General features: G+C 39.5%; 1 protein-coding gene across 1 annotated transcript; it reads right to left on the bottom strand.

Moving 5' to 3' along the window:
* Positions 1 to 345: 345 nt before the first annotated feature.
* On the bottom strand, positions 346 to 19,187 carry SLAIN1 (SLAIN motif family member 1). The gene is made up of 4 exons (XM_030463612.1): positions 19,127 to 19,187; positions 5,622 to 5,786; positions 3,662 to 3,977; positions 346 to 421 (listed from the first exon to the last, which is right to left on the bottom strand). The coding sequence occupies exons 1-4, from the start codon at positions 19,185 to 19,187 to the stop codon at positions 346 to 348; spliced, it is 618 nt and encodes a 205-aa protein (XP_030319472.1).
* Between the last annotated feature and the right edge of the window lie 7,408 nt (positions 19,188 to 26,595).

The raw sequence follows: 26,595 nt of genomic DNA on the forward strand, positions 1-26,595 counted from the left end.
TAGAATTTCAGGCATAGCTGCCTGACAAGCATTATCTCCCAGTTCTTTCCAAGGAAATATTCTGGAACTTTGCACATATTTAATACTCTCTTCAGTTCCAAATGCCATCACTGCCATTGTTAATCTGATAACAATGCAGCTGTTCAGGTAACTGATTAAGTGCAATATTTAGCATTTGATAAGATGTTTGTTTTTTAAAAATGACACTGCATTATGGATGGCTACATACTAAAATCCCAGGGGAAATAATACTGTGTGACCCTCCTTTCCCAAATCACTGTTACCCAGCCAGCTGGGTAATGAAATCTGCATTCTTTCTTTTCCACTGTTGATGGGCATCCCTCATCAATAGCAGCCATCTCTCCAGTTCCCATCCCTCATCGTGCTGAGTGACGAAAGTGGCTTTGGAGGCTGAAGGAAACTGTATTAAATGAATGACAAAAAAAAAGGCATAAGTTATATTTCATATGAAATACCAAGGTAACAAACATGATTTACTTCTGCAGTGACACTGGCTTGCTTGGAGGTATCACTCTGGTATATTTCTGGCTCCGTGCTAATGCAAATCTAAAGGTCTATGGTGTAATTAAAGCCACCTCCAATGAGACATCATTACTTCTGCAGGTCCCAGCAGGGTAAAATGTTGACAGGTGAAAAAAAGTTCATCTTTAGCCAAGTTGGTTATCCTGGCTATTGTAATTTTATTTCACAAATTATTCAATGTACTCTGTCACATGCTTGACCCCTTACCATAAATACTGAAGTTCCCTAATGCAGGACCTAATACCAAGTGTTTAACAACCCCATTTAAGTATCATCGGGTAGCATGTTAATAACTTGGCTACCTAACAGTATGGCCATAGGCATAAAGACACAGATTTACTCTGAATGTACATTTCTCCCTGAACATCTAATCAATAAAACCAAAACCAAAACCATAAGACTTTTCTTACTTTAAATCAAGTTATTACTAAAATTATTTTAATTTTCCGTATAGTAACAGAGGCTAGACTCTTCAACTGGGAATCAGAAATACCATTCCTTAGAAATGCTCACAGTGACAAAGATCAGCAGTGAGAAAATTTGTGTTGATGGCCGAATTCTTTCCAAGAAAATTCCATATGAAGCAGTTGCCCTGTTTTCCAAGTGAATAAATAAATGAAACAGGAGTCTCAAAGAACTGTAGGCTGGGCTAACATCTGCCTGTGCTTTTAGAGTCCTATGAACTTGCCAGTCCCACAGTGCAAAGACCATCTGTCTTCAAGGAATACTGGTCTATGGCAACATATGATGCTGCTAAACTACATTTAAAGGTGGATAAATAACTGGTTTGGGTTGATGCAGTGGGATTTTGGGAGGGTGGGTGGGGTTACCACAGGGAGGGGCTCCTGTGAGAAGCTGATGGAAACTCCCTTGGCTCCAATTCAATCCCTACAATTGGCCAAGGCCAAGCCCTGATTCGTGAAGATGGATGCACCTCTGTCAGAAACCTACAGAAGACAAGGAAAATGAAACTGCAAAAAAAAAAGACCAGCAAGGCAGAGAAGAGCAGCAGCTGAGAGAAATGGCAGAACAGAGATATTCCAAGATTGGTGAGGAAGGAGGGGAATGAGGGGGATGATTTCCCCACAGCCTGCAGTGAGGTGGCAGCCTGTCCCCTGCAGCCCAGGGAGGAGCACGACAGAGCAGTACCTGAAGGATCATGGTAGGGCAGAAGGGGACCTGCAGCCATGGAGGCCCCTGCAGCAGGGGAGGTGATAGGTCAGAGGGACTCATGTCAAAGCGGTTTGTGAAGGACTCTCTCCCAGGAGAGGGACCCTATGCTAGAGCAGGGAAGACTGTGAGGAGTCCTCCCCCAGAGGACGGAGCTGCAGAAACACCATGTGGGGAACTGACCCCAAACCCCCACTCCTCATCCCCCTGTGCTCTGAGGGGGAGAAGACAGAGAAATCAGGAAGGGAAGGGTGGGGGGAAGATATTTAAGATCTGGTTTTGTTTTCTCTTTGTCCTGCTTTGATTTGACTGATGATACATTTAACTGTTTTGGGGTTTTTTCCACCTAAATTGAGTCTGTTTTGCCTGTTACTATAACTGGTGAGTGGAATCCTCCCTATCCTTGTCTCGATTCAGGAGCTTTTAGTTGTTTTTGCTTCTCCCTGTCCCACAGTGAGGTGGGAGGGGTGAGTGAGCAGAGGGCTTGGTTGTTACCAGCTGGGCCTGAACCATGACAACAGCCCTGTTGCTGATTTGAATCAGCTTCTAATAAAAACAGTGTTGAGAGTACAGTATCTCACCCTCCCACTGAAATGTCTCAATTTTGTTTTTCTTTAATACTGTCTTGTTGTATGAAAAGTTATGAAATAGCAAAGGATGTCTTCATGACCCAGAAAGTCTCTTCCTCCCATGTTGCTATGAAAGATTGAAGAGCTTTGCAGGAGAACATGGAGTTGAGTAAAGGGAAAAGAAACAAAGCAAGAAAACCTTCTGCTATAAAGAACTCTAACAGAGAGATTTCCAGCAGAGAGCAAAGGCAGTCATAATAGAAATCTCAGGGTACAGTCTTCATCAAAGAAAAAACCTGATGGCTCTTTATCAAAGTTTCACCACAGTTGGTCAAAATCTGTTGTCTGTCACATCAGTCTAATCCCCAAGTAACTCAACCAAAGAGAGAATGCAAGCAATTGAATTTATTCTGGATCCAGCCAGTACCTAGTGAAAAGCATACAAACTGTGAGAGCTGACAGTGACAGTTCATCCAACAAAAACCAGGTGGTCACGCAGCAGGCCCTCACATGAGGAGGGATGTGTTATAGGAAGAAATAGTTAGAAGAGCTCAGAGAAGCTGATAGAAGCTTGTCTTTGAGAAACTTCATCACCTATTAATTACAGAACATAGATCTAAGAGTTTAACTCCCAGCTGTGATAAGGCGATTAAAACAGTTTCTTTCCTCGAGCTTACCTTATTGCTTGTCCTAAAAAAACATTAAAGGAAAAAAACAGGAGGAAAAAAAGAGCATCTAGAGAAAAAGTTCTCTTGAAAAAAATACAAAAATGCATTTACTTCACAGCAGAGTTCACTTCAAATACATAATACTTCAGGATTCTCTGTTTGCCTTTGTGTCCCAGCTGGAACTCAACAGATGCAAGTTCAACCCAAGACCATCCTATACAGGATGTTTCTTTCCTCACAATGCTGTAATGTCACGAGTTGCATTTTTATGGTCTACTGCTTTTTACTACAAGAGGAATGCAACTCTTTCTATTTGCATACTCTAAAATTTGCTCATCCTGTCAGCTTGAAACAGCAGTTGGCACAAGTCTGGAAGAAAGCAAGTCACATACAGCAATGATATACAGTATTTCAATTTGTTCTGAGTTTTGAGTGTTTTGAGTACTGAAAGATGGTGATCCATTCTGGTGATCCATTCTTATTTATATATGGTTACCTTTTATCAGTTACCAATGTCAACTAGAAACTACCAGGAGACATTGCCCCTAATTCTTTCTGGACTGAAATCTTCACCCATTCAGTGCCTCGGTATAGAGAGCTAGAAACGGTTCTCTTTTACAGTCAAGCTTCCTACTCAGGAGAAAAAAACAAAACCAAACCCACAATGCAAGTCAAAGCCATCCACATAGGGAATGCCTGTTTAACTCTTACCTTCGAACTGGCTGTGCAATTTTACTTCTGGGTATGCCACTCCCATTGATGGCCAGCGATGGTCTCGGAAGAGCACTGCGCCCTACAATCCCTTGACTGGCAGTCTTGTTTGGCATAGGGATCCCAGTGTTAGAATATAACTGCAAGTTGTTGGACACTGGAATACTACTGCTGCTGCTGCTACTACTACTACTACTACTACTACTACCTTGTACAGTTGGGCTTACGTAGGCAGTAGCTTTGAGAGGCTGTCTGACAGACACTGGAAAATGTCCCACACTGTGAACTCTGTGTTGAAGCTGTCCTGGTGATGGAACTGCAAAGAGTGGTAGGAAAGCAAGTAACAAGGTCAGTATGAAACAGGTAAGACCAGGCAGTAATGCTGATTTCTAGAGAGATCTGAATAGGCCTAACCACATCACTATGCAATTCACTTGCCGATTATAAACTGCTGGAAAACCCCTTGAATCCAATATTGTATTATATTCCGTGTAACTACGGTATGATGTTCCATCCTTACCCTGAACAAAAATCCCACCCCATATTCTTTTTCCCCTCAAAGAGGTTTCATTTGGTTGTTAAAAACACACTAATTCTACCTATGCAATCAGAACTTCAGGACAAATTACTGAAGTTATAAATTAATCACTGTTAGATCACTTAGATTTTTGTGAAGTTACTTGCGATAACCATGTTGTTTAAGGAACACTATAAAACATCACAAAAATCTAAGCTTCGTCTATAAAAGTGAAAAAAAAAGGTCTTTAATAAATCAGTATATTCTAAGGCTGATGTTATGTAAACCATAATTTAAAATCAATACAACAGGTTCCAGAACCTTTATATATGGATTTTCCACACAATCCTGCCCTCTGGCGTACATCAGACACACATCTGCTTCACAGTCCACATAGCAAAAAGCTAACTGTCAAAAGCCTGAAGCACATAAAGTAACACACTGGACACAGGAGAAAATACAGATGTTTCATTCAATTAAACAATACTGGCAATATATTTCTATGGAACACTTACCCTAACAGTTATATAGGAAATACTATTAGCTGATGATAAAATTTCAACAAAAATTTCTAATGTCTGATTTTGATGTTTAAGCATAAAGCTTAAATTATTGAAATTAAAACAAAAATGTAACCAATTTAAAAAAACACCCTCAGGAAAACATTCTGCCCCTCCCTTCAAAACCTCACAGGATACAGGAGACATATATTTAATCCTTTCTCCTGCCCATGTCAAACAAAATCCACTTTTTCCATTTCCATTTTCTCTCAATGTACCTCAGCCACTGTGCTACAAAACATGGGTTTGGATCTTGATCCTGTTCACACTCTACATTAACAATTCAACATCCACTAGATGAATACTCCCTCCATCTCCCCACCAAGAAGCCACCTAAATTAAACTAACTAGAGAGTCATTTTAATTCCCTGATTCAACAAGTTTATTATACTTGACAACATAACCCTCTCTTTACCTCCTTTGCTGGGAATAAAGTGGCTCAGCTTTAGTGGGAAAGAGGTCATATATTTTAGGACCGTATTTCCGTAAAATAAGCACTGGATAAATTACGAGGAAAAGTATTTTTCAGTTCTAGTATCAAAACTAAAAATGTAAGCTTAAATGAACTAATTGCATTGTTGGTGCTTCAACAGTACTACTACTACTACTACTTATTATTTTAATTTTAATTTTTAAGTTAGTGCAATATATGAATAGGCAAAGAAAAAAAAGAGTTGATGAAACTCTCAATATTGCATAACAAGATCAGAAGAATTTGCTTTTCAAAATAGAACCCTTAAAAAAAATGAGCTATATCAAAATGTGGTGCAGAAGGAACACAGTCTGCTTTTAATTTTTCATAAAGCAGAGGGTCAGTGACCAGAACATTCATTTTACCATTCCACTGTCTCCTAGCACACAGTCAAAGAACACGAGTACTTACTACACGACTGCATCCTCGAAATCCCATTAGTGGCTCCATGCAAATTGGAGTCAAAGCTCTGACTGTTCCTCACAGTGACTGGAGAACTAGCAAAGCCAGCAGTGCTGTTGATGGTGGGGGTACTTGGCATCCGAGCAAGGTTGGGCATGCTTCTTCTAAGTTTATCTGAAGCAAAAGAAGACAGCATTCAGTTATCTCAGACTTTCCAGCAAACACAAGCAGCCTCTGAATAATTTCTGCAGAAGAACAAAATCAAAACAAATTACTTCAACACAATGGAAGGTTTTGCTCTGCAGGAAAACTATGAACATGTTATCAACAACATACAAATTAAACCTTTCTGACTATTGTAACAGCACCATTATTTCCAAATAATTTTAAAGATACCAATAGGTGATACATTTTGGGAATAAGAAGGATTTAAACACTGAATTGTCATAATAAGAATGAGCTTTGTGTAAATGTGTAAAGTAGGTCAGATGAATCATGCCCTAAATGTGCCTGTTTCTTTGCAGTGAATACAAAGGAAGGCTACAGTGACAAAGCCAGACACCAGTACCTACACCAGAGATGTCTGAAAACAGGGGAGATTAATTCATCCTAAGTGACTGAAGTCTTGCTTTCAGATGCCAGTGAGTTGCTAAAAATTTCCATTTGGTACCTACCCTTATTAGCACGTTAAATTTCTGCAGGCAGCCATGTGCAAAACCTGCTAAGTATTGATACTGTTTGGTTGCTTGGAGCCCTGGTAGAGTACCATGATTGCCAGATCTGGTGGCTGTCACTCCAGTCCCACCTGTGGTACTTGATTTGAATTTTCAGAACACACCTGTAGGGCCTTTCACATAAAGAAAATGTTTTGGGAGAAGTTCAATAGCTAAGTCAAGTATCTAAGAGGTCAGATGATGTCTGCAACACCAGTCACACTTGATTTGGAGAGAGAAGCCAAAATGAAATCTGACATCTCGAGAAAACTTCCCAAACACAACAGCATTAAGTAAACTAAGGTGAAGCTCTTTTGTCCTCTTCTGGCCATAGGGCTAAAGGGAAATAACCCAGTTCTGTATCATCACAAGAGACTGGTAGGGACACAAAGGCTCACACTGAATGATCTGGTCTCACTTGATTCCTGTGAGCTGACAGACTTCAGTAAAGCATGGCTCTCAGGAAAGAGCAGTCACTTGTTGCTATTGAGAACACCATTAATGCTGGCCTCATGGCCATGTTCAGGAGCATAAATGCTGTCCCTGCTGAGATGGCTACATTTCTCCCAGTACTGTGGTCAGTATGGAGGCCACCAGCTCTTGCCTGAGCCCTAGGCTCCAGCTCCTGGCTGGAGACAGAATTACAAAATGTTAGGGGTGGGAAGGCTTGGGCCAGGATAGAGCTGATTTTCTGTCTTGTGATTTTGTTTTCAGCTAAGCTGGACTTGCTGAAATTCACAGAAAGTTTCTCAGTCAGTGTCAGCTTCTAGGACTGATGATGCTTGATGTTTATACTTATAGCTAGAGACGGGCCTGCAGAACCAAGGCCACTGCTCTGTTCTGAAGAACATCTTATGCTTCAGAAAGTGGATGAGAGTAAAAGGGTAACACCTGCAACTCTCTTTCAGAGAGGACCAGACAAGACAGATGACCAAAACTGACCATCCCATACACATCATACTCAGTATAAGTTTGAAGGATCACAAGGATCCAACCCCCTTTGACTTTGCCTTCACCCTTTTTTCTTCTCTTCAGCCCTTCTTCCCCTGTCCCTGTTTGCTTCAGCACCCTGGGAGGATTCCATCCCTGTGTCTGCCTCTGGTCCTGATCCGTGTCAGCCTGAATCTGTGTGTTCCTGCCTCCAGCTCCCAACTGCTGCTGATTCCAGGAGTCCAGCCTGGACTTTCCCAGGGCTGCCCTGCAGCCTTGGTGGTGACATGAGAGTTACCAGGGGGAAGGTGGGAGGAACGTGGTACTGTTTTTCTGTATATTTGTATATATTTAACATTTTTTCCTTTTTTACCATTACTGTTTCATTAAAGTTGTGTACTTTAGTTTCCAACCCATAAGTCTCTCTCCCTTATTCTCTCCCCTTTCTTTATCATGGAGGGGAGGTGGATTAATAGAGAGCATCTGTCATTTGGTTAATTGCTGTTTAATTGAGCATTAAACCATGGAGATCATTTAGTCCAATTTAGCCCCTGCCAGAGGAGGTTCACCTGTAGCAGGCTGTTCAGGATTGCATCCATGAATTTTTCAAATGTCTCCAGAGACAGAGACTCCACAACCTATCTGGGCAGCCTGTTCCAGTGCTCTGTTACCCTTATAGTAAAGAAATTTTTCCTTATGCTTTGGTTGAACTTCCTGTGTTCCAGTTTGTGACGACTGCCCCTTATCCTGTCACTGGACACCACCATTGTCCTGACACCTGCTCTTCAGACATTTATAAGCTTTGATGCTTCCAGATCCATGCTTCCAGTTTTCACACTACAAGAGAAAGCAAGGCTATGCTAGTCCTCTAACGGGGAACTACAACTGCTCTCTCCACCGTGAAGATGGGCATTTCATGATTGCTTTGGATTTATGCACAGGAACAACACAACACACATGGTTTGCAATTGGCTTGGCATTGACCACTTAGCTCACACAGGGCAAGCTCAGTCCATGGAACCAACAAATGGACTTGGGAGTCTCTGTTTATTAGTCCATATAAATAAATAACCTATTTAGCATCATCCTGAGCTCCTCTAATCCTTAAAGCTGCTAACGACTGATGAGTAACAAGAAGTGACAGTACAGTTCTATCTATACAAGTACAGTTCTATCTATACAAGGTATTAGCAGTCACCACCAGTAACTTCAAAATGCAAGATGCCTATATAAATCCAGCAAACTGAATCACAGCAAAGCTACAACTCCAGCTTTTTTTTAATGACTACTGCTCATGATAAGAACTGGTACGGAATCCTGCAAATAGTCAAAAACATCCTTGTTTTGGTCCAACATTTTTAATATCCTCGCGTCCTGAGTCCCAGTTATTAGTGATTATCTGTCCTTGAATCTGTATCATGCACCCCAGTCCTGTAATGATGAAACACCCTTTCTTTCCATCTCAATTAAGGTGGACTTTCAGTTACCACAGATGATCTGACATAGAAAATTACTGCTATCTAGGAAATAGCTGAAGTATTCCCATAAATTAAATAGACTACATTTTTAATACTTCTGAAAACAAACAGTAGGTCTGGGTGGTAAGTGAGAGAGGAGTTCAGTGCAGGAAAAGTTCCTGGAAACTAGATGGCAGCCCAATCCTAAGAAAGAACCAGCCTGAGGGTAATCCTTCATCAGAATTAAGAGGTAGTGTGCTTCCATGACTCCTCACTGACATTGACAGCTGAATCTCTCAGTGGTACAGCAATGAACATTAGCAAAGGGATTACCACCATGCTTCAGTCAGGTGGTATTAATATCACTGATATAGCAATGACACAGCAGTTATCAGCCTTCCAAAACTGCTCTGGGGATGCTAACAATGGCAAGCCTATAGCTACCCAACATCCTTATTTCTGAAATACTCATGATTCTGCAAGTCTTCTTGGTAGAAAATTATGAATATGGCACCTCTGTAGCTACTGTTACTTTTGAAGCCCTGGCCCACCCCTTAACTTCATAGGTCCTGCAATCCTAGGTTAACATTAGAGCAGTTGGTACAAAAAAAAAAAACAGTCTAAACCACAGGATGGTGGTAGGCACGATGGTACTGCATCAAATAGCTTTTTGTCTAATATTATCCTTATATCATGCTATATAAAAAGAATTCCTTGGACTCTACATCCTCTTCTACTCAAGGACTGCATCAGCCACCACTGCCATGATCTACACCTTGAACTGCCCCATGGATGCAGCTACAATAGCAGGGAAAAAAGGCACAGAAGTAGCTTGGGCTTCCTCCATCTCATGGGTGGCCATGTCTTTTCTCTTGTGTTCACTCATCCCTTCTTGTTCCAGCAGTCTGCTCTGCTGATTCATTCAGTCCTCAGGCAGCAGATTCCTGCTGCACCTGCAAAATTTCACCCATCCAGCATCTATTTTACTTCTTTAATGGGTCCTTGGTTCTGCTGAGATAAATGGCCCTGAAAAGTAACAAAAATAGCAGGCCAGTTTTGTGTTTTGGGAAAACCCATAAACATTCGTCTTGCTGGCATTTTGCAGCTTTCATCTCCTTGGATGATGCATCCTCTTTCATCTCAAAATTTTTTCTGTCAGCTGTTCCCCTCCTAAGAACAGCAAGACTCCTACAGACAATTGGGTTGTGAATGAAATGCTGGATCTTGTGAGCTTGAAATACAGACACAGAAGGTAGGAGTTATGTGATTTTAATATTATTTCAGGCCACTGAGATGTAACTAGACACAAACTTGCTGGAAATACAGGAGAAAAAAAAGAAATATTTTTCCAAGCAGCTAGAAGCAAACCTTCCTTCTGTAGAGCTCTTTGCTCTCCCAAGACTAACAAGAAAATTAACAGACAAGTTGAGCTTTATTCCCATATTAGAAGAAATTTGCCCAAATAGTCCTGTTTATAATATACAATGGAATTTGATACAATATCCACTACTTCTTCAGCACTACTCTGGTTCAGTGGCATGCTTAAAAAAATCATTAGCTGTTTACAGTTTGTTCTGTTAAGAAGACGTGGAAATTAACACCAGCAAGGAAATCCAAACCTATACCTCTTACAGCACCCAAAGGTATTGTGATTTACTACTGAGTCTCAGCTATAATGTAGGCTTAAATGTGATGTTTAAGTAAGATGCAGCCATATAAAAGATGATAGATGTATCTCCGCCTTTGCCAGTCTTCTTTGGGATGTAATAGCATGACCTACAGGCATGGTATTGCAGAGATATTTGAAACTGTGAAGGAAGGCTAGGTCATGCAAGTGAGTTAATAATCAGTTCTTGGGGACTACCACCTTCTCAGATTGGTTCATGCATATAAACACATGCTGGTCACTTCATGAGTGATCAAGGTGGCACAGGTTGCCCTTGTTTCCCATAACTGCAGCAGAATAATAGACTAAAAAACCTATAAGGCATGTTTATGCTTTTTCCCTTGTGTGACATCCATACTGAACTGCCTGTTGTCCACAGCACAGGAAAAAATAGGAATTGGGAAATACAGGGTCCTCTGCCCTCAACTGAAAATGTCCATGAGAAGAGCACTCCACAGTAGAGATCATATTCAGCAGTGGTAAGAAAGATGTCAAAAAGCAGGCAAAAGAGTTCCTTATTTGTCAATCATTCCATGAAGATGCAGTAAAGACAGCAGTTTGCCTCTTACCCAGCTGCTTCAGTTCTGATTTTTTCCTAGGAAGTTCTTCCCCCAACACTATTTCTTCTCTGGTCAACCTGGGATGGGCGGCCCAGCTTCTTTTGGCAGGACACCAGAAGAGGCAGCACCTGCCTTCAGTCTTCTGTTCTCAGCATTGCTGGTGGCTGCACCATTCCACCAGTTCTTTGTGGGTTTTTTTGCTTTTTTTTTTTTTTAAATTTCCCTGACCTAGTACTATCACCAGCCAAAGATTAATGTAGCATGCAAAGCTGCTCCAGAAGAGGTGTGCACTTGGTGAGCTGCCAGACCTGGAGTTCTGCAGTGGTTCTTGTTAAGTATCATCTTCTCTCTGCCAAGATACCTCATCCAGTTAGGCTCTTCTTCAAGTTGATTCTAATGTTTAGTGTCTTAACACACATTTATTCATTCATTATTATTCACTGCAAGCACTATCAATGTTTTATTTCAACAAAGGACCCACAGGCCTGGCCAAAAGTTAAGGAACATGATACAGTGAATCATAATTATTGGTGTCTTGGAGAAATCTGTATCACCATTTAAGGTAAGCTAGAAGTTTCTTACATATATTTAAATCCTTCATACAAACCCTGCAAATTCAGCTCTGCCTTATCTCTATTGTGTGCATAAGTAAGTTGGGGAAAACCCATTACGAAAAAAATCTGTGCTTTTCTAGTTTAAATATTATGTCCTGCATTATATAGATAATCACTTTGTTCCAAAATTGTTAACAAACCTGTAGACTCAATTACAACTTCACTTTAAGGGATTAATTTATCTTCCTCATCCTTGAATACTTGAGTTTAGTATCTGTATTACATTACTTATAACATCTATGACATCCCAAATACACCAGGGTCTAGTTAAAAGTCCTAAGTTGTCAACTGATACAAAAGGGATGCCAGTATGGTGAAACAGAAATAAAGATTAACAACCTAAAATGAAGTCTTTCAGTTAAGAGAGAGACACCATTCTTCACAATTATCAATACCTACATTTTACTAATACTGAACACTTTTTCATTTCATTTCATTTAGAATTATTCGTTTTTCTCACACTGGATTCACTGGCCAGTGTCTCTCTCCACACACTATTGCAACAAATCAAAGATTTTTCCATTACCCTTCCATGACTTTTACCCACTATTCTCAACATCACTTCAAAGGTGATTAAGTAACATTTTTACCTCCTTTTTTTTTCATAAAGTGTCTGTAACAATTTCCTATGGAGAATTCTCCCTTCATTGCTGAATGAAAAGTCATGAGCAGAAAAAAATGTGCAAATCATTAAGAATAAAAATTTTCCAGAGGAACAGGCAGTAAATTAACTCAAAATATGTAACTTCTAGAAAATAAAAGCAAGATTTTTAAAGTGAATGGTATCCATGACCTCTTTATGAAGGTATTAACCTAACTAACAAGTTAAAAATCAACATGAAAAGCTAATGGAAAATATGAATTTAAAGTAACCAGATCGCACGTACTGCTACTCAGCAAGGGATGTATTTTTCATCTGTCCTTTTTTCTGCATTACAATATAGTTCTTCTTTAGGTGGAGTAATTTCTGATTTCCCAAAGGTTCCAATTTCCACATATTATGCCAACAGGCACTTTAAAAAGCACATGAAATAAGGGGCATCAGGATCACAATTTGTCAGTAAGCTTATCTGAAGATCTTGGAAGTGGACATGAACACAAGAAGATCAATCTCACTTTTCAGTATCTTGTCTACCCTGGATCCTGATTATTCTGGCTTTTTTCACAGCACTATGGTTCTATTATTGCCGGTTTCAGAAAGTCAGAACTAATAAATGGCATGAAAATCAACATATTAAAAAAAGGGAAAAAAATGACCAAACAGAAATAAAAAAATATTTTGTAATAAGTTAAAATGAGATTACTTACATACAAGTAATATGTACATATATGGACAATATGAAGCAGGAACAAATTTTATGAAATATGGTGATACTTCTTACATGAAAATGACAAAATATGAATTATTCTTAATATTAAGAGTAAATTACAACATTTTAAGTATTTAACCATGAACTTCAAATTAGAGGGTGGGGAAAGAGTTGTAAACTTAAATCTTTCCATTGCCAGCATACTAAGAGCTCTGTTTAATTTTAAAACGTACACTAACTAGACACACTCACTTTAGCTAATTGCAACAGATATTTAAAATCTCTTCAGCCCCTTCCTCTCTCAGATCTGCTTAATCTGATCTAATTCTGACATACTAACCAATTACAAAAACCCTGAAAACCAGAATGCCTTAAAAAGTTCATAGATGGAATTTTTCTGACATACCTCATCATCACAGACAATTCAGGTGATTTAGGGAAAGGGCATAATTAAATAAGAGGAAAAAAAAAAACAGATTTCATGCAAATTTCTTCTATCACTGTTTTCTTGCCAGAACTGGAAAGAAAATTTATTAGAAAGCAAAGATAAGACACACTACAGGCAATGGTGTGTGGTAAAAATGTTTTAAGTGGTAACAATAAGTATGTCTACAGCTTATGCTACAAGTGGCCCCAAATACACCTTAAACACATTTCAATATATTTTACATCTTACATGTACATGTGCACACATTTGCCACTCTCTGTCAGCATTTACCAGGAGCCTTTCAGTGCACCAAGCTGCTGGGGACTGGCTGAAAAACGGGACTGGCACCATTCAGACAGACAATGTACTGATGGAATAAAGTGAGAAAAGAACCCAGGCCTGAGAGGAAGGTCTCAGTGGTGTGGTATTTTAAAACAGATGTATGGTAGTGTTTTTTTAAAACAGATGCATAGTAATTTAAAACAAGGCTAGAGTGCCAAAATTACAGCAAGGGGCAGCACTTTGCTAAAATCCATTGTCAAGAACAATGTGTAAATTCAAAATTATGGCCCCAAACACAGCTGGAAAACATCTACAAGAGCACTCTCACCCCAAGCACAGGCAAAAGATTATTTCCAGGGCATCAGAAACACCAGGCTGGTAATCTCTCTGCTGCCTAAAATGCAATCCTGTAGATGAAGAACAACCACTGGCAACAGTGAGAGATTGCCTATACACAAGTCAGTGCCCATGTATAGATACAACCTGATGTTTGAGAGACACTGGTTTGTCCATGTCATCTAAATAGCCCTGACAGATGGTGATGGTGAAGCCAAGCAGGGCCATTCCAGGACTAAATGTCTGTATGCATACAAGAGCATATCTCAGCATCTAAATGTAGGCACTCCTCATCAGGCAACCAAGATACTCCTAGAAGAACTATTTATTAAAGTTCTCCAAGCTTCTCACACCTTCAGCATATTCGTTCCAGTGAAAGTAGAGTTAGAATAGGAACCTCAACTAGCATACCATATTAAAAAAACCACTAAAAGCAGGTAGGACAGCTTCCATTTGCTCCTAAGGACAAAAAATTGTATTTGAGCTAAACAATGTTTTGGGGAGACATCATGTGAAAGCTAAACACTGTTTTTTGACCCCAGAATAAGTGTCAAAATTCAACATTTACTTGCCCCTTATTCTTCTTTTATGAAGATGTCTGTAAAAGATCAGACTAACCAGTGGCCAGACAGCTGACTGCACACCCAAGAACAAAACTGGAAGGGAAGAGAGATTGGGGAAGACTTTTGGAACTACTGAGAGCAGCACAGCATGTGTCATGTGTGATTTTGGTTAATTATGGATGATGCTCCTATCATATACTGAAAGCCATAACTAAATAGTCTAACCCCTGCCCATCTATCATACCCCTCTTTCTCATTTGCCTTGGATTACGGTAACAGTGTGAAAACACACTGTCTATCATACTGAGCTGCAGGCAAATTTTTATTCTGCACCTTACATCAATTTCAACATGCAGGAATTCCTGACAGACAATGAAATTATTGCCAAGATGAGAAGTGCCAATGAGATGTTGTCATAATACTACTCAGACACACACAGTACAGCAAACCCTTGACTCCTCATCTGCCAACAGAACACAGTCGAAGGAAAATGTTTCTCACCATCAATATTTGCCACTTGAATGGATCAGACTCATGTTGAAGGTGCAGAAGTTGAAGAGATAAATCCTCTCTAAAGATAATGGCACTGGCTACTATAGGACTGTCTGCCAACCCAGCAAGCATGTGACTGAAGTTACGTGTGTCAACCTGAGCAACACCAACCACATTATCCAACAAAACGTTATTGTGAAAAAAGGCAGAAAAGTGGTAAAATTGGTGGCCTTTACATTTATTGCTTCCTAGTCAATAAACTAGGAGTCTAGTACTTTTAGTGTCCTGTAAGTACTTTTTGGGGTTTCCATGTGAGAATCCAATGCTTACATTTACACTGACATGAAACACACACATATCAAAAAAAAAACCCAAAAAAACCCAACAAACCAAAACCCCAAACCTAAAAAGCATTTGGGGACCATATAAAAGATCACAGCACCACATGTTGCCCATCTTCTTTCCTATCCTCCATTTCCTTTCTATCTCACCAACATTTTTATCAAGCTTATGAGGGCTGTCCCATTTCTGTAGCTCACCAGCAAGAAAAAACAGAAATTAATACATATGCAGCACCAAACACCTACCTTGCTCTACCCTCTGTTAACTTCATCCTTCTTTATATACTGCTACTTGTTGATTATACTTCCATGCCACATCTCTCTTTGAATGCAAGTGCTTTTGGCACCAGCCTGCCACATCTTATTTGTCAGGAAAGCAGCATGCATACCTGTAGTGCTCCATAAATAGCAACTGTTTTGAACAACACCACATTTATTTTCTTGCCCAAGGGTGAGCTGTAATCTCTAATGTTACAAACAGGAACGTGTCTGAGAACTGTTTTGAGTTAGCTTGGGAAAAAGATTGAGGGAAAAGAAAAATAAGATGCAGCTGGAGGAAGAAAATTGTGACCATAATAAGGAATGAAAGGAAAGTAACAGCAACAACAGAGGGAAACTTAAGTTGAGAGTAAGCACCAAGACACAAATCTTCCAGACACTCTGGAATACATCTCAAATGCAGCGCAAAAAGCAACAATGGCTCTTCAGGGCAGTTTGGGACTGACATTATCTCCCATGGCTTTAACAGTCTGGAACAGGAGACAGAGTGTAGACCCTTGCTATCAGCACTCATCATGGTTTACAGCATAACTGCATTAACAGCAAATTCAGGAGAACGGAAGGGAACTAAAAGCACAAAACCTTATTTTGAATTTTACTGTATTCATGATGGACATGCATAGGCCAAGCTTGAAAGCCTCATCCTTTCTTGTAACAAACTATTAGCCTGCTGGAAGATACTCTACTTTTTCTTCTTTCTTCCCTTGTGGTCACACTTGCAGCACTTAAAACAGACCAAAGCAACAGCTTGCATAACCAAGTCACAGATTACACTTGGTGACAAACTACTCAACAGTAACACACACCTCAGTCATTTGCACAGCCTTAAACTGCTTGTCAGAACTGAGGGACTGATCACACACCAAAACCTGCTTCACCTTGTTGACACAACTTGACCTTTAAAATGGCACTGGCACTTTGCACAGAGAAAATACCACATAACCCACCTCCATTTATCCTGTTTGGTTGCTGCTCTGGAGTTTGGGCTTGAGGAGAGTAGTAGGGCTGCTGATAAGTATTTGAAGGGAAGTGGGGGGAGGTTGGGCTCCTCCTGCAGTCCCGGATACTGGAGAAAGTCTGTGAGTGAGGAATCCCTCTCTGGAAGGGGGAGCAGCGAGTCAGCCGTGGCTGTGGAGGGGGGAGGTGGTCAAACTCTTCCTCATCCTCAAGACTGTAGCGATCGTACTCCTGGTCACCGCACGTCCCTTTCTTTCCTGCTTGCAGAGAGACACTTGAACTGTGCCTTGACACAGATGCTGAAGTTGAAGCATAATCTTGCCTAAGGCCTGCAAATACCAAGAAGAGGAGGATTTAGTTTCTGCTATGTGATTAACTCTTAGCATGCACTTCAATCTTGAAAGCTTAGCAAGTAAGTAGGCAGGCGAAATTCTAGAGCAAGAACTGGATTTACCATATCAGCAAGCTGAAGATCTGAGGCAGGATTCATCTGATCTAACTTTGAGTGTCTACCTTCCAGGCACCTAAGCCTGGCCTATTTCACTTGAGATCCCTTTCTAATAATAAATAAATACATACATACGTACATATATACATCTTCAAAATTCAGTACTTGTGAGATGTTTTAGATGCTTCTCTCAAAATAAGATTAATTGCTTTTACGAGGTGCTTAATTCCTTGCCAATAGCAAGACTACATGAATATTGAGCATTTTTAAACACCCTAAATTAGAAGAATTAACACCTAGCCAATTAGTTTTCCAAGTTATTGCTATTATCCTTTTATACTCATGCAAGCCAATTAGTTTTCTGAGTTATTGCTATTATCTTTTTATACTTATGCAATGAAAATGCTGACAATGACATTTCCTAAATTTAGAATTCTTGTAGATATAACTCTCCATCCTTCCTGAACCAGAATTAATTCCTGTTAGCAGGCAGTCTCACAGGCAAGGCTTAGTGGTAACACCGCTGTGTTTTAGACATGAACACATCCTACCATCCCCTTCTTCAGCAGGTACTGAAAGCCTTCCCACTATTAGCACTGGAAGAGCATTTTTTCTCTGGGTCAAGTGAGAGTGAAACATCCTCAGCACTTGTACACCCTCCCTTTTCCCACCTGTGCAGTTGCCAGGGAAAAAGGGGGACCTACATCACATTTCCAGGAGCTGAGCAATTCCACCAATAGCTGCAGATAACAACTTTCTTGGATTTACAAAAAGCCCTCAGATTTGACAGATGTTTTTGCTAGCATTATGGGAAGTTCTCAATATGCTTCCCCCCACATACCCCACCCCTTTTATTTTCTTTTTTTTTGTTTCTTTTTTTTTTGTCTGTGTGTGGCTGTGAAGACAGCGTGCCTGCATGCAAATATAAAACTATTACCATCCAAGGGATTAAGTTGACAACAACCACCATGTGCTCAAACATTCTGTACCAGTTGCTACTAAAATGATGATGTACAACTATTAGACCTGACATAGATTAGAAGATACAGTGTTTTTCCTTAAAGAGCTGAGTACCAAAGTCTCTCTTAAATCTTACTCTGAAGGAGATGAGTGCTATCATTTAAGTAATGCAATCCTTTGAATCTTTTATAGTAATAATTCCATTTAAAAATTGATACTACAACTTTGACAAAACACCAGAAATTTTCCACATTGAGACCACACATAATTTTTAGCTGGTAAATCAGCTGACTGTCCTGGGAAGTTCACACTTGCTAATTTCTCTGCTGAGCAAAAAGAGTGCTACCAGACACTCATTAAGTTTGAATGCTGACAAGTTATTGCTCTGGCCTGCTCAGACCTGCAGACAGACCACAGCTCTAATTTCTTCTTCACATTTTTTCTTTATTGCATTTAGTTCCTTACTACTTTGTATTCTCTTCCAGTCACCATCTCTGAATTTCTCTTGTTTTTCATCTCATCATCTTCTCCTTGATGTGCCACATACTATTGCACTTATTGTCTGAGTGACTTCTAAATCAAAAAGCCATTTGTTTATGAAAAATGACATTTTCCAATAATTATTATCTAGACAAACTATAATCTATACCAAAAAAGCTTTTGGGCTTAGATTTGTGTATAATTACTACTCTCAACCAAAATGTTAAATTTAAATGCCCCAATTTAGGATTTAAAAAGGGATTTATTTTAATGCTCATCCAACAATTAAGAAAATCAAGTAGAGGCAAAGAAAGCCAAGAGAGGTGCTTATTTTTACCTTTCTCACAAAATGCAGGCATGAGAAAAATGCCTTAGCATCCTTCCTTCCCAGAAATAAAATAATTGTCATTAATATAGGACGATATTAGGAATCCCCTAAAACTACATGTTCTCAATGGGTATGGAGCTGCCACTTAGGATTCAGAAATACACAAGCATCACTTTCTGGAAGATCCAGCACAATTAACCTGAACCAAACATTGTGTGCACTTTCCCTGGGCAGATGAAGAGTTTTTCCATCCAGCACTCAAGAGGGAACACTGTATCAGAAAGACCCACTGAGACTGAGACCAGACTGAAGCAGTTTTGTTTGTTATGGGAAACCTTCAGACTGTTGAGAAAAGAAGAAAAGCCACCTACTCTCCTCCTGTAGACGAGCCATGATCTGAACATCAGTGAGGTCCTGCAGCTTGTATCCCATGGAGATGGAATCATCCTCCAGCTCCGAGGTGCTCAGCTCACTGTCTATTGATGACTGTGGGCTCAAAGGAGAACTCCTAGAAATGTAACCTATGCAAGAAAACATGACTGTTAGTCTGTGAATACATCTGACCAACTTTATATCCCTATTATCTACCCTTTGTGTTACAGTAGCTTAAAATATAATCTGCATTAAAAATAGACTTTGACATGTGTAGTGCAATCCACTAGCAAACTGCAAAGTGCTTTGATACACATGAGAAGTAATAAGTGCAGTACTGGATTCTGAATTCCTCTGCTTGCTCCCAGAATAGCATCATGTAGCCCAGACAATGAATAATTTACCCAACACAGTTCTGTTACAGCTCAGATTAGTTACTGTAGTATAAACACATCTGCATTTTGAATCCTCATGGGACTGTGTTCTCTGTAGTCTATTCTGAAATGCAATTGTGTATGGATCACCAACTTCTGCTCAGTACTCAGATTCCATATCAGAGCCACTTGCCTGAATTTTACTGTATTTTCTTTTAATTTGTCCATAATCTTCAGATAAATCAAGGAATACAATCAAGACAGAGTCTCTCGTATTACAGAATACCAGAGAAAGTCCTGCCTTCTTCATGAAGCTACATTCTGGAGAGAGCACCGGACTCTACTTTCTTCCTGCATGACAGGAAAATACAAACCTATTTGCAACTAGTTGTGTGAGTTAGTTGTTGCCCGACTTTTAAGAAAAATTCTTCAAATAAAACAGTAAATTACTTTCTAATACCCCCCAGACCACTAGAGGCCCACAGCCTGCAGGGCAAGAACTGTTATGATGATGGCTCATCAGCTGTGCTTGTATCACAGATGTGTTTGCATCCTCCAGCACTGCTCAAAGCAGCCACCTAAAATTCATCCCAAATTCAGCTCTTCTCTAACAATAGCTCCAATAGAAAAGGATATCCAGGGGATTTCTTTGCTTTGGGAGCATTTTAAGGAGTAAATCTATTTGCTTTCTTAAATTTGCAAAGATACAATGGTTCTTGAGGTTTTGCTGATGTTTAGCTGTGCCCTTTTGGAGCAGTAGTGGGAAGCTGAACAAGGTACCTGAGGGTATCTGAAACAGGAGTAGATGGCTTCATTTAAGAACTGAACTACATTCCACAGAATAGGGGAACCTAAACATCTCATTTACATGTAGAGAGCTACATTAGGCATCAAGTCTGGAGCTTTATCTCACCAGCAGTGTCCTTATCTCCAACAAGGCTTTCTGCACTGATTTTATGTGTTGTAGAGAAAATTGCACACAGATCAGTGTGACACCAGTGGTAACTTCCTTACACCACACCTGCTCCTGCAAGCAATAAAATGTTAATACCTCTTCCCCAGAAGATTATCTTCCCCTCTGCCACTGCAGCTTAAGAGAAGTCACAGATACAAACTGGCTCCTGACACTCATAAACAAAGAAGGAAAAATCCAACCCTTTGCAATTTACAGCCCATAGAAAGTTTGTATTTCTCAAAAAATTCCTGTGTCCCTGGAAAATAAGTGGCAAATGTGAAATAAACCTTGGATTGCAGCAACAATGCTAGCTTGAAAACAACCATGATTCTACCAGCTATTTTCATAATAGGTAAGTTCTCCCTGCAACTTAATTGCACAGCTGCACAAATGTTTCTGTAGACATAAGGAGGCATCACAGTGGGGGAGAAATAAGCAGTAAAGGGCAGGCAAAGCTGGGAACTGTTTAAGCTGACACAGTCACAACTACCCTCAAGGTAAACCACTAGTGAGAGACAGGCTCTGCTTACTAGCATGGCCCTCCTGCAACATGCTGTGTGACACAGAAGATAGGTACATTATACCAGTTAATTGCCAACTTTTAGACAACTTTTTTTTTTTAAAAATCTCCCCTGTGAGATGACAGTCTACAAAATCATCCCATCGGTACTGCTGCTAAACACTATCAAGATGAGATTAAATGAAGCAATTTTGTAAGCACCATATATCAATGAAAAGATAAGCATTACCTGTCCGTTCAGGTGTTAGTATTGCTTTACTGGAGGTTTTAGAGAAGCTGGGACTGTTAAAGCCATTGGTATATGGGGTGAGTCTTGCAACAGGACTATAGGGAAAAGCCAAGGAGACAGGTGTAGAGAAGAGGTTCCGCCATCGGCTAGCTGTTACACATGGGAGGGACAAGAGGAAAAAAAAAAAAAAAGGATTTAGAGTTATAAATATTATAGTTATAAATAGAATAGTGCTTCTAGAGAAAAAAAAAATCATCAAATCTTAATCTGTTCATTATGCATTTTTTACTCTCCAGCAAAATAAAAATAACAAAGTTCAGCTGTGAAACACAGGACCAGCACAGCCTTCTACATCTAAAAGTGTGCTCAAAAAAACTTTGCTAGCAAATGCCTTGTTTACCATTTTCTATGAATACCCTGTTTTGTTATATATTTATCACATACATCACGATGTGCCAACACACAAAGCAACAGAGGAGCTAAAAACCACTACAGCTAGGAGAAAAACCCAGATGAAATCTGTATTGCTCTTTAAGGACTTGTTCATGGCAATCAATCATCACACAACTGAATTGGCAGTTAAATTATCAGTTATAGGAGTTCAGAGACACAGCAGTAAAAGATGCTTAGCTGTCAAGTGCTAAAAACAACTGTAATCCCATAGCAAGCTTTTAAGCTACCATATTTTCCTTCTCTTTTTACAGAATCTAATTCCTGATTACATAAGCATGATTTTGGGGTTTTTTTCAACTGTTTCTGGAGGATTAACCAAATAATAGAACAGGGCACCTCTTTTTCCTACCTACTGCTGACATTAAGCTTTCAAGGCATCTGGTCTAGTAAGTGACACTATAGAGAGTAGACAAAAAAAGGTGAAAGCTTATTTATTTAATTTACATTTTCCTATCTCATCCAGCAAAATATATGAATATAGCTGTCCTTCAGTTTGCCTGTTTCTTAAACATGTTTTCAAAGGGTAAAATAAACAATATCTACATGTTCTTCACAAAATAACAGTAGAGAGAACGTTTTTTAAGTGCAAGGAAAAGGCAAATTTTTAAAAAATGTACATTTCATCAAACTCATTCAGGTACAAGCAAAGTTTGTACAGATGAAACCCAAATTATACTATTGCATGTTTATTTGTCATAGGATCTATTATGTCCTGACAAGTGTTATGTACAGTGATACAAGGGAGGGGGCTAGGAACATACCTATACCTAAGCTTAGTAGTCAATTGCATAACCTTAGTCTTAGCAGGTGTATTTTGCCATGTCAGATGTCATAAACTGGTTTTCAAAACTAGAAGAGACCAAAAGCCCTCAAAAGCTGTTCTCCATCACATGACTAGTTAATACCACAAATCTGCTGTGTTATTTAGAGCTGTGATCAAGTCTCTTTAAACACAGATATACGAATACTATTTAAGCTCTATTTTAAAACCTCACTGTTGACAAATAGATTTGGCAGAACATACAAACTTCATTTTTTATTCTTGTTAACCTCAATACCAAGGCCATGGGAATGGCAGGGAAAGGTATCTCACTGGTGGTCTGTCAGTCTCATCTGTTCAACCTTTTGGAGCAATTGGTTTCTCATCAGTCCAACAGATGCTATTTCTGCCCCCCCTACTCCTTTTGCTTTGGCTCACTCAAAAGTACTCCTTGGTTTGTAAGGAATAAGCAGCCTTTTCTACTCAGTGCTACTAAGCCTAGAGCAAAGGTAACTGCCCGGTTACTTGGGATTATAACTAGAAGCAGCAGCAGTCCCACATCTAGGAAGCTGCTTGATGCCAAGAACACCAACAAAAAATAGCAGGGCTATTTTTTCTTAACATTTACTGTCACGATCAGTTCAAAAGTGAAGGACATAAGTGGCCCAGAATCAAAATAATTGTGAATGCAGATGGCCACAACTCTACAAACTGGAAATTACCACAACTGATTAACTTACAAGTAGTAACTGCAAATTGACTAGAGAGAGGCATGACTTAAATAAATGCATGCTACAGAGTAGATCTCAGTATCAATCCACAGCTAATGTTTGTCATTTCCACCAGAAACCAGCAGAAGGAGCAAAGCATGACCAGTTCCTTCTGACTTTACTTTCCTGCCTAACACAAGATCCTGTTTTATAGCAGCTTGATCATTTGCCAGGACAATTAGCTGCCACCATGTTCTCACCCCCAGATGTGGTCAACCATACAGCACAAATAAACATCATTCATTACCCTCTACAATAAGCACTGTGAGCTGGCCCACTAAGCACAAAGCAACAGTTATCACAACTATGAAAGCGAGAACCCACGCAAAGAAAATAATTGGTATTTATGGCAAAACAGCTTTCAAACTCCTCTTTCAGAAAGCATGTGTTCTCAAGGAAACAGCCAAGAAACTCTATGTACACTGCTCTCACTATGTAGCAAATCCCTAGGTATACTAACGTAAAATAGCCCCAATTCTAGAATGTCTGCTATCGTGCCCAGAATAAAACTTCATTGTGTTTAAGAGTTAGCAATGAATTGACACTTTTGAGGCATATGGTTAACTTCATTGCTCAGGTTCAAACATAGAAAACTGTTTTCATTAGGTTCCACACAGAAGTACCAAAGTACATCTTGAGTACTTCTACAGTATTAAGAAATACAGCAAAATTAGACTTACTGAAGCCCTGTGCCAGTGCCAAAACCATAAATAGGTATGTAGGAAGCAAGTGCTTCAGACATGTAGACAAATTCATGTAAAACTGTAAAATCCCCAAATTATGCAATAGATAATAATTTTAGAAGAGTTAATTTTACTCCAAGCTGATTCTAAGACTGCCTTGCTTAGCATGATAAAATACAACTATGGTATACCTAGATGAGACAATTTTTTAAAGATATTTATTTTAAGTTTAAAAACCCAGCTGTTAAGCTCTGTATTTTACATATTTATATCTTCTTCTTAAAGTCCCAACTCTGGTTGCCCATGAATGCAACAAGAAACTTGAGGAAACTTTAAAAACAAAGAGTTTCTAACCTTTGAGGCTGAATAGAAACATGACTAATCCTGCTCTTTTTAACTTTAAAATATTTACTATAATAACTGAAGGATTGAACCCCAATTAAAACCTCATTTTTTTAACTTCTCTGCAGCTATCGAACTGCTGAAATAGATAATGACTTATATGAAAAAATAAGAACATCTACATAAACACAAATATTCACCATACTGACTTCTGTGAATTATCAGCAGTTGATAAGAACCGATGGAAAATGTACATAAAAACCTGAGCAAGTAAACATCTACAGAGCTGCACAGCCCAAAATAAGCAGAGCACCCTGCAAAACCAGAGCATGCTGTGCCATGTCTAAAGCAGCTCCTTTACTGGGTGGATTTTTTCATTTAAGTTGCATAAAGCATACAATTGCTATGTAAACATGTTTTTGAAAGTGAAGGTGGAAAGTTCATAAGCTGGGACAGAAGGCATAAACAGCATAGATTCTCATTATGTTGTTTTAATTTTATGGTTACACTGATGTAAACAGAGACAGGTCATGTACAGGTCCTGTATTTGGTGAATCAGATTAAATTAATCAGGCATCATATTAACTAAGGGTACCAAGGTTTCCAAGAAGCCAAAAGAAGTACATGCACTCCATTGTGAAACTCAGTGAACAGCAAACAATAGTCATAAATAACTGTGTGTTGTACTACTAAATTATATCTGAGGTGCAATCTAACCTGTTTATTCACTCAGTTAGCTTAAGTTTTATAAAGGCCCTCAGGCCAGAGTAAAAATACATTTTAAGCTCAATCTAAAAATAAACTGAAGTGCACACATGCAGGTACTTGAGTAGGAGTACTAATTGCACAACCTGAACAACAAACACTTTTGAGTCAGTAATTGGAAGAATATCTACAGTACTGTCAATGGTGCAACTGAATGCACAGCAGTTTCCTGACAACACCCTTCAGAGAGGGAAACCCAGATCACCTCTCTGGTGCAGGCTGTGTATGTCCTATTGCACAGCAGCCTTGCTTAAAAGCAAAACCTCTGCACAGTTCTGCATAGGACACAGAAGCACTGGAGAAATTAATGAGTGCTGTAAGGGAATTCAAAGTGCTATCTGAAATACCTGAGTATCTGAAGCAGCCAAACGGGTATCAGCTCAGTGGGGCATATCTAATGTCTCCCTCTCAAAGACAAGTATTTAAACCTTTGTGTTCAGTTCCTGTAAAATTGGGATTCACTCTCTGAAATCTCCTGCAGTTAAATGTATGTGTGGGAACAGACACATAGCTAATGAGTTTGGAAAGACAGCCAGAGGAAGAGGAGAGGAAGGCAGTCCCACTCCTTGCTCTACAGTGCTGTTGTTGGGACACTTGCTCACGAAATGTGGGCTCCTACAACTCATCAGCCTAAAGGGATTCTGAAAAACCAGAATCTTGAAAACCCAGAGCTCCTATAAGAACTTGAAGCAGTCTGAGGTAGAAGAAAGGTTCCTAAACACTCAGGTGCAACCAAGGCTGCAATACCACCACGCAGGAACATATTATCAGTGATCTAAGTTTTCAAAGAGAACCTTAGTAGGTGCTCTTTCAAGTACTTCAGCAGCTCCCAAACGCATGAGCCTTAGAAATATGTGCAATTCTTAGGTCTGCTTCACAAAGTGCCGTGTTCAGCTTATATGTTCAAGAGGACTGTAACATTTTCCATTGTTTACATGAATTTAGTGCTTCAAAGCTTTCCTTTTCAATTACAAGTCCTAAAATCTTAGTTTATGAAAAAAAATGCCTTTTTATTGGTAACGAGATTTCAAGCGTAGGGCCCAAAACAGAGATGTTTTCAGGTCTGGTGACAGTAAGAGTATTAAGTTGTCCCTGGAGACCTGGATTAGTTTGGGGCACGTCCATATTCCCATCTTGCTGAATGCTATTGTACAGTAAATATTCAGACTTTTCAAGAAGTATCCTATTCCAGTCTCCCACAGCCATCAGCCATGGTCCCAGCATGTATGGTTTCCTAACCACAGCTGTAGCTCCCTCATCTATCCAGCAAGGAACTTGACCTTCAGCACAGAGCTGCACTTCAGATGTGGAACACACATGTTCAGTCACAGCAGTCAGGCTGAACCTCTCATGGCCTGAAACCATTTCCCTGCACTGCCATATCTAGCCCACAGAGTCTATTGAAAAAACGTAATTTCTCTACAAAGTTCTAAGCTTCCACAGTGGTTTTAGTAGTAGTCAACATCCAGGATTGCCATGTACAGTTTAAAAAAAGAACAAATACTTGTCTCATTAGACTTTAAAAGAATTAAAAAAAGCAACCAGGCTCAGCTTGAAATGTCCAATGAAAACAACTGCCATTATTGTTTGGAAACAGTGATAGATACAAGAAGCTGA

Source organism: Calypte anna, chromosome 1 (genome assembly GCF_003957555.1).
Source record: "Calypte anna isolate BGI_N300 chromosome 1, bCalAnn1_v1.p, whole genome shotgun sequence".
Classification (NCBI taxonomy): Eukaryota; Metazoa; Chordata; class Aves; order Apodiformes; family Trochilidae; genus Calypte; species Calypte anna.

Coding starts and splice junctions, on each gene's coding strand:
- SLAIN1 (XM_030463612.1), bottom strand. CDS start 19,187: ATGGGATACAAGCTGCAGGACCTCACTGATGTTCAGATCATGGCTCGT. Junction 3,978..5,621: donor TTCGAGGATGCAGTCGTGTA/GTAAGTACTCGT, acceptor CACTCTTTGCAG/TTCCATCACCAGGACAGCTT. Junction 422..3,661: donor ATTGCACAGCCAGTTCGAAG/GTAAGAGTTAAA, acceptor CATTTAATACAG/TTTCCTTCAGCCTCCAAAGC.